At 48.1% G+C, this 15,183-nt stretch overlaps 1 protein-coding gene across 3 annotated transcripts in view; it reads right to left on the bottom strand.

The window, feature by feature from the left end:
- Positions 1-1,274: 1,274 nt before the first annotated feature.
- IQCG (IQ motif containing G) overlaps positions 1,275-15,183 on the bottom strand; it is a 50,059-nt gene continuing 36,150 nt past the window's right edge. For 2 of the 3 annotated variants that reach the window (XM_058662039.1, XM_058662040.1), the window contains exons 7-11: positions 13,966-14,127; positions 12,241-12,315; positions 5,711-5,842; positions 2,623-2,724; positions 1,275-1,439 (exon numbers count right to left, since the gene is read on the bottom strand). In XM_058662039.1, coding sequence (XP_058518022.1) covers positions 1,302-1,439; positions 2,623-2,724; positions 5,711-5,842; positions 12,241-12,315; positions 13,966-14,127 — 609 coding nt within the window. In that variant the 3' untranslated portion in view covers positions 1,275-1,301. The remainder of the gene's footprint in view (positions 1,440-2,622; positions 2,725-5,710; positions 5,843-12,240; positions 12,316-13,965; positions 14,128-15,183) is intronic. The other variant, XM_058662041.1, reaches the window with a different exon arrangement.

The raw sequence follows: 15,183 nt of genomic DNA, 5'->3' as shown, positions 1-15,183 counted from the left end.
TAGCTTGTAATAAATGTCTGAAACTTTGTATCTCACATACGGTTACCCCAGCTGAGCTGAATTAACAGAAGGGTAGTGAATTCCAGAAGGAACATGGGGAAAAACTGTTCTTGCAAATCAAATTTTACTTCTGTAAGAGAGCAGCTATCAAGATTGCCCTGGGACCCAGCGCAGTAGCCTAACGGCTACTGAAGTCCTCCCCTTGTGTGCAGAGGGTCCCATTTGGGCGTTGGTTCTAATCCTGGCAGCCCTTCTTCCCATCCAGCTCCCTGCTTGTGGCCTGGGAAAGCAGTCGAGGACGGCCCAAAGCCTTGGGATCCTGCACCTGCTTAGGAGATCTGGAGGAGGTTCCTGGTTCCTGGCTTCAGACTGGCTCAGCTCCAGCTGTTGTGGCCGCTTAGGGAATGAATCAGCAGACAGAAGATCTTCCTCTCTGTCTCTCCTCCTCTTTGTATATCTGACTTTCCAATAAAAATAAAAATAAATCTTTAAGTTAAAAAAAAAAGAGTAAGGCATCACAGGCAAAACAATCATCTTTGCTGTGTGCCAGGCATAGCTGCTGCTTTTCACTTACTATGGTGCTTGGTTCTCAGGCCTCTGTATCTTGAGAACTGCTGAACCAGCAGAGCAGATCAGACCCTAGCAGCTCACCTGTGCTGCCGCCCACCATGTGTCGACCGTGGGGATGTCCTACCACCACATCTGGATCTGGTGTCCCTAACTGCTGTGCCCTTGTGTGCCCCAGGAACATCATGGAAGCAGTGTTAACAGGATATGGATGCTGTACCTCCCCACCCCACCCTGTAAAAAGTGATCATCTAAGGCAAGCAAAATCCAATTTTGATTTTTAACTCTGTATACAGTCTGTGAGATGCTTTCAAAGCATTACCTTGTAATTCTTACTGAATACCTCAGTCTGGCTCATGAGAGTTTTTCCTGTAGACAATTTGGATAAAGTCAGAATGAGAGATTATAGTAATTGCTGACGCATTAAGGTATCACTGTGACAAAGGCTCATGAGCTGCTTTTGATTTTCATTTTTTTTTTCTATTTTTGTGAAAGAATGATCTTCAGAAAGCTACTGATGTACTTCTGGCAACATCCAGAATCCAAGGAGCCCCTAAATCAGTAGCACAGTCCTTAGTCATCAGGGTTTGAAGGCAGAGTGAAATCACTAACCTTCCCCGGCACTGTCCGAGCAATCCTCACCTGGGTTACATCTGTCGGATACGAGTTGATTCTCCCTCCAAACACCCCCGTGCATCTCTACATCACTGGGAGAAAGGACGAGAAGGACTCAGTTACTTCTTGCCTCTCTTCTTGTCCTTGCCTTTGCCTTTGCCTTTGCCTTTTGAGTCTTTGCTGTCATCTTTCTCCTTGAGCATCTTGAAGCTACCAATTTGCTTCCGGACCAAAGTGCCTCGCCACCAGGCCTGAAGCTGAAAGACAGGAGGAGGAGTACAGCTTCTAGTGTGCCCGCGCTGCTGCCGCCTCCCCGGGAGGGGGCGCTCTAATAAGCTGACTCCTGTCTGCAAATGGTCTCTGCCTGGGGATGGAAGCAGCAGGGCATGTAGCCACCACAGCCACCACCCCGCACTTTGGTGTGGGACCCAGAGCTAAAACCAGACACACGTGACAATGCAGGGAAAAAGGCTGGTTTGCCAAACTGTCCTTCCCACTTGGAAACCTGACCTCTTTGCATGGCTACATCCCTGGTGGACATCCTGCCTCCCCATAACCAATAGCTTTTATTACCAGCTCTCAGATGACCACCCCAACTTCCTGGCATGTTTCCTGTCCAACAGAATCCTGACAGCACCCCGGATTCCTTTGTTAGCTACAGCTGCTCTGAATGCAATATTGGCCACTTCGGCATTGAAGTCCATGCTAAAGACCAGAAGCAGATCCACCAGGGGGAACTGAAGGGGCCTCAGTTGTTTTACCTTCCTGCTTGAAATCAAAGAACTGTGACACCACAGAAGCTTGCTAAGTACTTGCTGATGACTCAAAGCTCGGGGGGGGGGGGGACCTAGGTGTCCTTGAGGGCCTCTGGTTTGGTTTTGTCCATCCTAATACACAGCCCCAGCTGGTCACGGCACACGAGGGCGCAGCTCATGCCTTGTGCCCAGTCCATCTCAGGGTCCTTGCATCACAGTTTTTGAGGGATCTGTGCACACTTGGTTTCGTCATTTCTACCACTACCTGCCCCCGCTCCCCGAACCTCCCACACCACCTGCTTGTATCAACCCAGCAGACAGTTGGGGCTGATATATAAACAAGATCTTCAGGAAGCAGTGAGTCACTGAAAAAGAACCATTCTGCCAAGAGCCAGGTCTGCTTTGAAATGGTATTAAAGTTTGGCACACAGACCTGCGTTTAGCTTCTGCCGCACACTACCTTGTTCCCTCAATTGACAGCTGTCTTTTTCTCTGTCAACTGTCTGCCCTGGGGATGGTGCTGGCAAACTGCAGCTACAATACAGAGCCAGCCTTCCTCTCCGCCCTGCCGGTCCGCCGCGACCTGCTGCGGAGGCTGTGAGGAGCACTGTGTGTGTACTGTTGGGCTGTCTGCCGAGGGCAGGGGGCACAGAGGGGACCCCAGGTGCCCAGGCTGGTCTGCTACCTTGATGATGCTCTTCAGTTCCAGGTCATCCTGTTGTATCTTCTTCCGAGTTTTCTCCTTTTCTATCCGATCTTCAATGATGACCTGTTCATACTCTCTTATCTGCAAAAAAGACGCTAATTCTGTGTCCAGCATGATCTTGGTTAAACCATGATCCAATCAGCTCTGTGCTTTTTGTTTGCCATCTTTTGATAAAATTCACAAAATATAAATAAGGGGTGATTTGAGTTGTCCCTTGGGATGCCTGGGCTCAAGTCCCAGCTTCCTGCCAGTGGACACTCTGGGAGGCAAATGGGATGGCCCCAGTGCCTGGGTCCCTGCCACGCCCATGGGAGACCCAGAAGGAGTCTCCAGCTCCAGGCGACAGCCTGATCCAGCCCCAACTGCTACAGGCATCCGGGTAGTAAACCAGCACACAGAAGATCTCTTCTGCCTTTCAAATTTTAAAAACAATCTTAATTGAAGCAAATGAAAAAATATTCACATAGTAGTTGCCCCCCAAACTTTTTGTTTGATCCAAAGTTAAGCTTTAAATGTTTATGCACATACAGTGGTTCGCATGGCGCTCTGTGGTACACCCACACGCTGCACCGAGTGCCAGGGCCGCAGTCCTGCTTCCTTTCACCTTTGTTGTCAGCAGCAGGGGATGGCTCAGGCACATCCATGCAAGATCTCTATGGAGTTCCTGGCTCCTGGCCCAGTGCTGGCCCAGCCCTGCCTGTTGAGGGCATGTGAAGACTGAACCAGCAGATGGAAGACCATCTAACTCTCCCATTCATTCTCTTTCTCACTCTCCCCCATCTCAAATAAATAAAATGTTTACATTCTATTTTAAAAATATTTAAATTGGGGGCTGGTGCATACTGTATCTGGATAATCCTTCACTTGCAAGTGCCAGCATCCCAAATGGGCATCAGTTCATAACCCAGCTGCTCCACTTCTGATCCAGCTCTCTGTTTATGGTCTGGGAAAGCAGTGGAGGATGGCCCAAGGTCTTGGAACCCTGCATCCATGGAGGCTGGGAAGAAGCTCCTGGCTTCAGATCAGCTTAGCTCCAGCTGTTGTGACCATTTGGAGAGTAAACCAGTGAATGAAAGACCTCACTCTTTGTCTCTGTAAAATCTGCCTTTCCAGGCCTGGCACAATGGCCTAGTGTCTAAATCCTTACCTTGCACATGCCAGGATCCCATGCAGGCACCAGTTCATGTTCTGGCTGTTCCACTTGCCTTCCAGTTCCACCATATGTGGCCTGGGAAAGCAGTGGAGGATGACCCAAAGCCTTGGGCCCTACACCCATGTGGGAGACCCAGAAGGAACTCCTGGTTTCGTAATGTCTCAGCTCCAGCTGTTGTAGCCACTTGGGGAGTGAACCAGCAGACAGATCTTTCTCTCTGTCTCTACTTCTCTGTAAATCTACCTTTCCAATAAAAATAAATTTGTTAAAATTATGTGTATATTGGGCCCGGCGGCGTGGCCTAGCAGCTAAAGTCCTCACCTTGAAAGCCCCAGGATCCCATATGGGCGCTGGTTCTAATCCCGGCTGCTCCACTTCCCATCCAGCTCCCTGCTGTGGCCTGGGAAAGTAGTCGAGGACGGCCCAAAGATTTGGGACCCTGCACCCACGTGGGAGACCCGGAAGAGGTTCCTGGTTCCTGGCATCGGATTGTCACGCACCAGCCCGTTGCGGCTCACTTGGGGAGTGAATCATCGGACGGAAGATCTTCCTCTCTGTCTCTCCTCCTCTGTGTATATCTGGCTGTAATAAAATGAATAAATCTTCAAAAAAAATTATGTGTATATTAACAATCTCAAAATAATGTGATATTGGGCCACTGTGGCTCATCACATGAGCATTCATATGCCTTTGTCTGAAACCCCAGCATCCTGTATGGGCACCAGTTTGAGTCCCAGTTGCTCCACTCATGTGCCTAGAAAAACATGGAGGATGACATGAATGCTTGGCTCCCTTCCATTCAACATGGGAGACCTGGACGGAGTTTACTCCTCAAATGGCCACAACAACCAGATCAGGGCCAGCCTGAAGCCAAGAGCCAGGAACTTCTTCCAGGTCTCTTACTGAGTGAGGGGCCCAAGGACGTCCAAGGACTTGGGTCATCCTCCACTGCTCTCCCATAAGTGGGCCACCAGCAGGGAGCTGGATCAGAAGTGGAGCAGCCAGGACACAAACTGCTCTCCGTGTGGGATACAAGTGCTGCAGGCAGAGGCTTTACACACTTTACGCACCAGTCCCATATTTGTCTCTTTTTTTAAAATACCTCCATTTAAGATTTGCACAGAAATCACCCATTCACTCTCCAAACATTTGCACGAGTTGGGATAGGTACAGGCCAATGCCAGGAGCCAGGCACTCGATCTAGATCTCCCACGTGGGTGGCAAGGACCCGGGCACTCAGTCATCACCAGTGTCTCCCGATACACAGAATCAGGAAGCTGGAATCGGGAGGGGAGCCAGGGATCCCAGTAGGGGACATGAGCATTAGGGGCAGTGTCCCAACTGCCATTCCTAATGCCTTCTTGAGGTTTAATTCTTTTTTAAGATTTCTTTATTTTTTTTATTGCAAAGTCAGACATACGGAGAGGAGAAGGAGAGACAGAGAGAAAGATCTTCTGTCCGATGATTCACTCTCCAAGTGGCCGCAACGGCTGGAGCTGAGCCAATCTGAAGCCAGGACCCGGAAGAACTCCTGGCTCCTGGTTTCAGATCAGCGCAGCTCTGGCCATTGCGGTCACTTGGGGAATGAATCATCAGACGGAAGATCTTCCTCTCTGTCTCTTCTCCTCTCTGTATATTTGATTTTGCAATAAAATAGGTACATCTTAAAAAAAAGAAAGAAAGAAAACCTACAGAAACCATGAAGTGGGAATGGTGCTGACCTCAGGGAGCTGTGAGGCCGAGGTGAGTGACCCCTGTGAGATACCAGCAGAGTAGCCAGGTCAAAGCAGCAGCGGCCTCTGTCCCTCTGGTCATCACCATCACCCGAAGGGAATCCGCTGCTTTTGAGGCATCCCTCCATGCTTGACCCCAGCTAGCATCACTCAGCGGCCGAGTACCTGACTGCTTCCTTACCAGCTTTGCAAGTTCTTGAAGGTGCGCCAAGTCGCTGGCCTTTGCAGCTTTGAGGGCGTTTAGTTCATTCTGCTTCATTTCCGTGTCTTTGTCAAATTTCTCCATCCAGAACTCTAGCTTCTCCTCCAGTTTCTGGTGAAGAACATTCAAATATGTCAGCAGGCACAACACAGTCCCTACTGTAGCATTCCACCCACATAACTGTCAAGAACAAGGAAAACCTATGTTGTGTTGTGCAGTCGGTGGTCACTCCTCTGCAGGGGCCCTGGAGAACCGAGGGGATGGGCCAGGACAGAGGCTTAGGGGTGTCAGTGGGTGATTAAAGGGGTGTATGCACAGTAACATTCAACCCACATACAGTATCTGCATCTCACCATCAATATGTTATTCAATTTTGAAATAGGGGGAGGGGGACTTGCAGATGTCAGCATAAGGGAAGTTACAGGGAACAGAAAAGAAATAAGGGAAGTTACAGGGAACAGAAAAGAAATAAAAGACAGAAGATTCTGATGGATAAGGAGCAGCATCAGGTTATCAGCATGGCACAGTTAACGCACTGCTTGTGATGCCAGCACCCCATACCGGAGCACCAGTCCAAGCCCTGCTGTGCTGCTTCTGGTCCAGCTCCCCGGTGACGTGCTGGGAAGGCAGCAAAAGATGGCCCAAGTGGCTGGGTCCCTGCCGCCCGTGTGGGAGACCTGGCTGGAGTTCCAGACTCCAAACTGGAGCTTGGCCCAGCTCCAGCTGATGTAGTCATTTGAGAAGTGAAGCAGCAGATGAAAAATCTTTCTAACTCTGCCTTTCAAATAAACAAATAAATCTCAATCTCAATCTCTCTCTCTCTCTTTCTCTCTTTCTCTTTTTCTCTCTCTTTTCTCTCTTCTCTCTCTCCTAACAAAAAATGAAAGGGAACAAACAAATGAAAAATCACAATTGGGTCCAGCGTGGTGGCCTAATGATTAAAGTCCTTGCCTTGCATGCACAGGGATCCCATGTGGACACTAGTTCATATCCTGGTGACCCCACTTCCCATCCAGCTCCCTGCTTGTGGCCTGGGAAAGCAGTCGAGGACGGCCCAATGCCTTGGGACCCTGCACCCATGTGGGAGACCTGGAGGAGGATCCGGGCTCCTAGCTTTGGATCGGCTCCACTCCGGCTGCTGTCGCCACTTGGGGAGTGAATCATCGGATGGAAGATCTTCCTATCTCTCATCCTCTCTGTATATCTGACTTGCTAATACAAATGAATAGATTTTTTTTTTTAAATCACAATAAAGGTGAAGTGTTCTAGTTGGTTCAAGCTGCTGTCCACAAACACTACAACCTGGGGGCCTGACAAGCAGCAGGCATTCACTTGTCAGGGTTCTGGAGCCTGGGAGGTTTCTGATTTAGGTGCTGCAAGGTTCCATGGCCAGTGAGGGCCACTTCAGAAACTGCTGCCTCTTGTCCTGGTAGAATGAGCAAGTCACCTCCCTGATATCTCTGGCAAGAGTACTGCACTGCCCCCAGGAAGGTACCACCCTCATTCCTGACTCACTTCTTATGCTGCCACTTTCCAGTTAGCTACAACCACCAGAGCTAGAAGAACGTGGATTTGGCAACTAAGTATCTGGTAAAATAGCATGTGGACAAAAAATAATTACATGGGACAAAAAACCTGATAGGGATGCAAGTTAACTTACTAAGAAGATATCACAGGGGGTAGGGTTGGGGGCTAAGCCACAGCCTGTGATGCCAGCATCCCTTATCCGAGCACCAGTTCAAGCCCGAGATGTTCTGCTTCCTTACCAGCTCCCTGCTAATGCACCTGAGGAGACCACAGATGGCCTTCAGGCCCTGCCACCCAGGTGGAAGACCAAGATGGAGTTCCTGGCGCCTGGCTTGTAACCCAGACCTGGCTGTTGTGGTCTTAGGGAGTGGTGCAGCGAATGCAAGGGCTCTCTTGACACTCCCTTTCCGTCACTCAGCCTCCCTGGGCACGTGAGCAGGAACAGGATTGGAGGCAGGCGCCTGGGACTCTGGTCCTCACACAGTGCGCCACAACACCAGTCCTCAACTTTTATACTCTAATTATCCATTGTGAAATTACAAGAAAAACGATAAGCAATTACAAAAAAATGTAAGAGATTATAAGCAAGTTGGACATATTCAAAATCATCAGAAGACAATTGTGTTCTCAGGAATCTGCATTTTCCTGCTAATGCCAACCCTGGGAGGCAGCTATTGATGGCTCAAGTGGCTGGGTTACTGTACTCACATGAGTGACTGGGACGGAAACCCCAGCTAGCCACATCACTCTTGCCTAGCCCTGGCCATTGGTGGGGATTTGAGGACTGAACCAGAGGATGGGAGTCAGTCTCTCTCTCTCTCTCTCTCTCTCTCTCTCTCTCTCTCACACACACACACACACACTCTCATTCTCCTGCCTCACAAATAAAAGTCATTTCTATTTTGAAAAATTCATTTATTTGAAAAGCAGAGTTAAACAGAAAGATTTTCCACCTGCTGGTTCATAGTCCAAATGGCTGCAAAAGTGTTCACAACAGCAAGGGGTTGACCATCCTAAAGTTAAGAGCCTAGAACTCCATGTGGATCATCCGTACAGGTGGCAGGGGCCCAAGGACTAGCCCATCTTTCACTGCTTTCGCAGGTGCATTACCAGCAAGGCAGCCAGGACTTGAGCTGCTGCCCATATGGTATGCCAGTGTCTCAGGCGGCAGGTTAACCCTCTACACCTGCAATGCCAGCTCAGGAAGTATATTTTCAAGTGGCTCTTAAAAAGGGAATAACTACACGTTTTAAAACACAAGTCATTTGGAAAGGATTAGAAAGGTAAGAATATATATCAAAAGCTGTGACAGATAAACAGTATTTGGAAAATTCAGTTTACATGCACTTACTAGAAAAATAATAAAAGTGGGAAATAAACAAAACAGCAAATATTGGCAACACAAACTGAAAAAGAAAGTACAGTAAAATGATGCAAAGCAAAAGCCAGGGCAGAAAAGGCAAACTGTCAGATTCACTCAATAAAAGCCAATGTTGTCGTCTGTAAAGACTGGGAAACGGTCAAGACAGAAATTTCAATAAGAGAGAAAGAACACAGAATTCCGAAACATGATCTAACCACAAAAAATTCTTGTAATTTAAAAATTGTAAGAAGATAAAGTACAAACTTCATTCTACAACTTCAAAATCAGTGTACAGATGAAATGGATGATTGCCTAGGAAGATAAAAGTTAACAGAAAAGACTCAGAAAAATGTTGAAAAATGAAGAGATTATCATTTTAGAAAATTGACACAGTAGCCAGTCATCTCTACTTCTAGGAAAGATTAGAGTGTGTACTGTGGCACCGTGGATTAAGCTGCCACTTGTGATAGTCCACCTCATACCAGAACACTGGTTCAGATGCTGGCTACCCCATCCAATCCAGCTTTCCTGCTTACCCACTTGGGAAGGCAGCAGAAGATGGCCCAAGTATTTGGGTACCTGCCACTAAGGTGGGGAGACCAGGAAGGGGCTCCTGGCTCCTGCCTTTGGCCTGGTGCAACCCCAGGTGCTGCAGGCTTTGCGGAATGAACCAGGGCATAGAAGATCTTTCTGTCTCTCCCTCTTTATCACTGCCTTTTATACACAAAGACACCTAGGGGGCCTGGCATGGTGGCCTAGTAGCTAAAATCCTTCCCTTGTACGTGCCAGGATCCCATATGGGTGCCAGTTCTTATACTGGCAGCTCCACTTCCCATCCAGCTCCCTGTTTGTGGCTTGGGAAAGCAGTAGAGGACGGCCCAAAGCTTTGGGACACTGCACCTGCGTGGGAGACCTGGAAGAGGGTCCTGGCTTTGGACTGGCTCAGCTCCAACCGTTGCGGCCACTTGGAGAGTGAATCATCAAACAGAAGATCTTCCCTCTCTGTCTCTCCTCCTCTCTGTATATCTGCCTTTTCAATAAAAATAAACAGATCTTTAAAAAAAAAGAATTAAAGAGGACTCAGTACTAAAAAATGGATGTATTTTACTGCTAACTTATTAAAAAGAAAAAAGCATGTTATGTCAATAGTTGAAAAAAAAGTCATAAAACTGAGAACTTGTTTTAAAGATACAATAACTTTCAATAAGACTAAAAGGAAATGTCCTTAAGTTGATAGAGCTTATATACCAAGAACTACAGAGAGACCCTCACACAGTTGATGATACAAGAAAAAAGTCCCCATTTGTGCCAGTTATTAATTTACTGCCTCTGAGTTTCAGATTAATCCTTCACTGCCTTGCTGTGTGCTGTGGGACATTTTCTGTGAACCTCTTTTCTAACTGGCATAATGTTAACCTCTGTCAGGAGAGGGCGCTAGAGGGATGTGCCGGGAGGGTGGCTCTGATTCAGGGTGTCCCTCTGGCTTGCCCCTTGGGCACTCACTCATTCAAGTTGTGCAGACACCACAACAGGGGGCTCTTGCCTGCCCAACACACTGTGACCAGGTAAAGGTGATCCCATGAATTTAAACATGATTCAACATTAGCCGATCTATCCATGTATTCTATTATTATATAAAAGGAGGGGAAAACCAGATCATCTCAACGGATGAAAGAAAAACACAAACCATCTCATCAAATTGAGTGCTTCTCCAGCTTGTTTGTTTACAAAGAAAAGATTGTTCACCAAGGTTCCTAGTCACTTTATCTTGCCTGTTGGGAACCAGCTTTGGTCCTGGGAAGCCCAGTAGGCACCCCTATGCACAGGCAGTCACAGCCATGCCCTCTACAATGAGGTCTGAATCTTAAGAATTATTTAATTGAGAAGCAGAGTTACACACACATACACACACACAGAGAGAATTTTTCTTCTGCTGATTCATTCTCCAAATGGCTGCCCACAGCCAGGCCCGGGCCAGGCTGAAGTAGGGACCCAGGAACTCCATCCCGACCACTACGTGGGTGGGAGGAGCCCTGATACTTGAGCCATTTTCCATTGCCTTCTCAGATGTAGTATCAGGAAGCAGGATCCAAAGTGGAGCAGCTGGGACTCGAACCAACATTCTCATATGGAGTGCTGGGCACTTCTTTCTCAACATCAGTCCCCAGGTTTCGTGGCATATACAACATGTCATCTTTCTTGTGGTTGCTTAGCTGTGCACCTGGTACCAGAAGGTATGTCTTCTGGGGAGCTTAGAACCCACTGGCCAGCCGTTTGACCCATCCCCCCTTAGCGAGCCTCTGGCAGCCATGATCCTACTCTCAACTTAGCTATTCTGTAGATTTGTTTTTTAAGGTTTGTTTTACTTATTTGGAAGGCAGAATGGCATCTGCTGCTTCACTTCCCAAAAAGCTACAACATCCAGGGCTGGCGCAGGAGGAAGCCAGGAGCCTGGAATTCTATCTGGGCCCTCTGTATTTTGGCCTTTGTTTTCCATGGCACATTAACAGGGAGTTGTACGGGAAGCAGAACGGCCAGGACTCCACCTGAAGCTCTGATATGTAATGTCAGTGTTACAGGTGGTGGCTTAACTTGCTGTGCCACAATGCCAGCACTAACTCACCTATTTCTGACCTAGATACAGCCAGGACTCAGCTTGGTTAGATATTAGTATCAGAAATGCTGACTGAACAATTTGCAGGGCAGGCATTTGGTAGAGCAGTTCAGATACTTAGTGTGGGCACCACATCCTGGAATGCCTAGGTGGGGGTCCCAAGCTCTGCTTTGGATCCGACTTCCTGCTAAGCTGCACCCTGGGTAGCAGTTAAACCGGCAGCTCAAACACTTGGGTGTCTGCCACGCATGTAGGACATCTGGGTGTAGTTCCAGGCTCCTGGCTTCAGCCTGGCACAGCCGCAGCTGCTGCAACAGTCATTTGGAAAAACAAATGAGCAGGTGGAAGATTCTCTTTCTCTTTCTCTCTCTGTCTCTTCCCCTTAATCTGACCCTCTGTCTTTCAAGTAAATAAAAACACATATTTAAAAAAAGTAAGTCTCCCATCTAAGCTAAAGGGTAGCAGCTGAAGGCAGGTTTTCCACTGTCCTCAGATTGCAGCTACATTGTCTATTCAGTGAGGGACTCTGGAAGCAAGCGTGACTTACAGCTCATTCACTTGGCTCCCCAATTTATGGGTGATTTTCTTTTCCTTTAAAAACTATTGTTTTTTGCTCTCCTTGATGTTTCTTTTTCTTTCTTTTTTTTTCAATACTCATTGCGTTTTATGGAGAGATAGCAAACAAGAGATCTTCTATCTGATAGTTCACTCCCCAAATGACCGCAATGGCTGGAGCTGAGCCGGTCTAAAGCCTGGAGCTTCTTCTGGGTCTTCCACATCAGTGCAGAAACCTGAGGACTTGAGACATCTTCCACTACTTTCCAAGGCCAGAAGCAGAGAACTGGATTAGAAGTGAAGCAAATGGGATTTGAACTGGCGCTAGGAATGCTGGTACCACAGGCAGAGGCTTAGCCTGCTCTGCAACGGTGCCAGCCCCTCTCCTTGACATGTTAAGAGTACAGGGCAGAAGGAAGCAGCGGACAGAAGGCTGCCTGGGTGACCCACCTGATGTTCCTTTTTAAGGAACATCTCAATCTCCATGTGAGTCCGGTTCTCCTCCTCGGTTTTCATCCGTAGCTTCTGTAAGAACAATAATCAGAAAAGAAAAGAACAATAATCAGAGAGCAGCTCTTGCTGGCAGGGTTGGGAGTCAGTTTCCTCCCAGCCAGAGGTGCAGCTTGGAGCGTGGCGCAGGGCTGCCTTAGCAACCACGATCCCCCAAAGCTGAGTGAACCTCCAAAGTTCACCCAGATGGGCTGCACTCGTGTCCTCAAGCCATGCAGCTGCCGCTGCACCAGATACATGCCAGGACCCCGGATCAAAGGCCCACACTCCGTCACTTGTGAAAGGCCATCACTTCAAGGAGGAAAATGATGCTTCAAGGGCACAAGGCTCCTAGATCCGGAGAAGGGAATCCTGAGGAAAAACACGGTGCTGCCAGGGCAGGGTGGGGGCAGGGTGGGGGCAGGTGCTAGACACAGCAGTGAAAGACATCACTCGGGAAGCCTGAGCTCCTGTCCCGGTGTTTGGGTTTGAGTCCTGACCCAGTGTCGAATGCCAGCTTCCCACTGGCATGCACCTTAAGAGGTAGCCAGGATGACCTATGCACTTGGGTCCCTCCACCCCCCCGGAGGAGCTCTGCACCCTTGGGGTTAGCCTGGCCCAACCCTGGCTTTGCACCACTTAGACAGTGAACCAGTACATGAGGGTCTATGTCTGCCTGTCTCTCCCTCTCTCTGCTTTTCAAGTAAAGTGAAAAGTAATTGTATTCTAAGAAAAAAAGTGGATGTTAAGGACTTTTTGTTAAATATCTGTTAATTCATTTGAAAGGCAGGGCAATAGAAGGACACACACACACACACACACACACACACACACACAGTGAGCTAGCTAGCTTCCATCCTCTGGTCCACTCCCCAAATGCCTGCAACAGCCAGGTCTGGGCCAGGCCAAAGCCAGGAGTCAGGAGCTCTATCTTGGTCTCCCACCTGGGGGTCAGGGCCCCAAGTACTTGGTTCATCTTCTGCTATATTCCCAGGCGCATCAGCAGGAAGCGAGTTTGGAAGCAGAACAGCCAGGCCTTGAACTGGCACCGTAAGCAGTGGCATAACTCACTGTGCAGCAGCAGCAGCTCTCTTGCAGGGTTTGCAGGCACACCTGGGGAGTAAGCTTTTGGCTCCACAGGTTTCAGAGTTGGGAGACCCCCTCTCCACAAGGACACTCTCTAACGACGCTGGCGCCTTTTTCTTTCCTGCCTGTTCTTGAAGCCACTGGGCCTTCCTTCTCAAGGAAAGCCTATCCCTCCTTTCTTTCTTCTGATGGCTTTCACTGTGGCTTCTCATCCCCTGCAGTTAGGCTTGTACAAAGCTCAGCTCTCCAGATTTCCATTGCTTACTGGAGGGGTAGCAGGGATGGTTACCATGGTAACAGCCACAAGGCCAGCAACAGCAGACACCTGCAGTTGCTAGGTACCAGATTGTGCCCCCTATGATCAGGCACCAAGAGCCTTGGTGGTTTCACAAAAACATACAATCCATGTTCAAAGTCCATGTCAGAGAAGCAGGAGGGACAGGCTCCAACCCCATAAAAACTGAAAGTCTTCAAGGCCTCATTTATTTTTGTATTTTCGATCCCAAGTTTAAGAGAGCAGCACAGAGTGAGAGAATGCGTCCCAGGGGTGCCTCCTCCACTGGCGCTGGTGGGGCACATGCCGAGAGTGGAAATGCTTACCTCAATCTCCTCCAGCAGCAGCTCCTCCGACTTGCTGCCCTTCTTCTGGGTCTGAGCAATCTGTAGATCGGTGATTTTTTTCATGTAGCCATTCTCCAGGTTGGTTTTGGCTTTCAGCTCTTGCAGTTGGTCCTTGAGGTGAGCAATATACTCATTCTGAATCTGCAGATGAAAGATGAGGTTTCTAAATGAGGGTATGCTGCAAGCTCAGGGAACAATAGTAGTATGTCTTAGCACATTATACCCTCTTACAATCTGTAGGAATGTTGGGAAGTTTGCCTAACTTCTCTAAGCCTGTTTTCACACCTGAAAAATCCCACCAGTGTCTGTAGCAACTTAGGAGTTCAATGAATATTTATTAATTTAAATACATGCCCTTTTTGAGACCAGCTTTGTGGCATGGTGGATAAAACTACTACCTGCCACACTAGCATTCCATATGGACACCAGTTCGTGTCCCAGCTGCTCCGCTTCCTATCTAGCTCCCTGCTAACACATCTGGGGAAAGCAGCAGATGTCCCTAGGGATTGGGCCTCTGCTACCCACATCAGAGACCCAGAAGATGTTCCTGGCTCCTGGCATCAGTATGGCCCAGTCCTGGCTCCTGTAACCACTGCAGGAGTGAAATAGTGAAAGTAAGATTTCCCTGTCAATCCCTTTCTTTATAACCTTTTCAAACAAATATTTTTTTTTTATTTTTGCTTCTCTTTTTCTACATTACCCTATCCCCCATCCTCTCTCTGCTTCCTCCCTTTTATTGCTTTCCTTTGATTTTCAAACTGTTACAGTTATTGATAGGGTGTGTCTGTTAAGGAAGAATTGTGTTAAAATGAATATGCGGTGGTTTTATTTCTTCAACTTGATTTTTTAAAAGTTTTTAAAATTTTTATTGTAAAATCAGATTTACAGAGAGGAGACAGAGAAAGATCCTCCAACTGCTAGTTCACTCTTCAATTAGCTGCAATGGCCACAGCTGAGCTGATCCAAAGCTAGGAGCTACTGCCAGGTCTCCTGCACAGGTGCAGGGTCCCAAGGCTTGGGCCGTCCTCAACTGCTTTCCCTGACCACAAGCAGGGAGCTGGATGGGAAGCGGGGCTGCCAGGATTAGAACCGGTGCCCATATGGGATCTCAGTGCATGTAAGGTGAATACTTTAGTCACTAGTTTACCATGCCGGGTCCACTGGAATCCTTTTAATCTATTTAATTAGTTAGACTTT

Source organism: Ochotona princeps, chromosome 3 (assembly GCF_030435755.1).
Source record: "Ochotona princeps isolate mOchPri1 chromosome 3, mOchPri1.hap1, whole genome shotgun sequence".
Classification (NCBI taxonomy): domain Eukaryota; kingdom Metazoa; phylum Chordata; class Mammalia; order Lagomorpha; family Ochotonidae; genus Ochotona; species Ochotona princeps.
The sequence above is the reverse complement of the archived record's forward strand: the minus strand, read 5'-3'. Positions and strand labels throughout refer to the sequence as shown.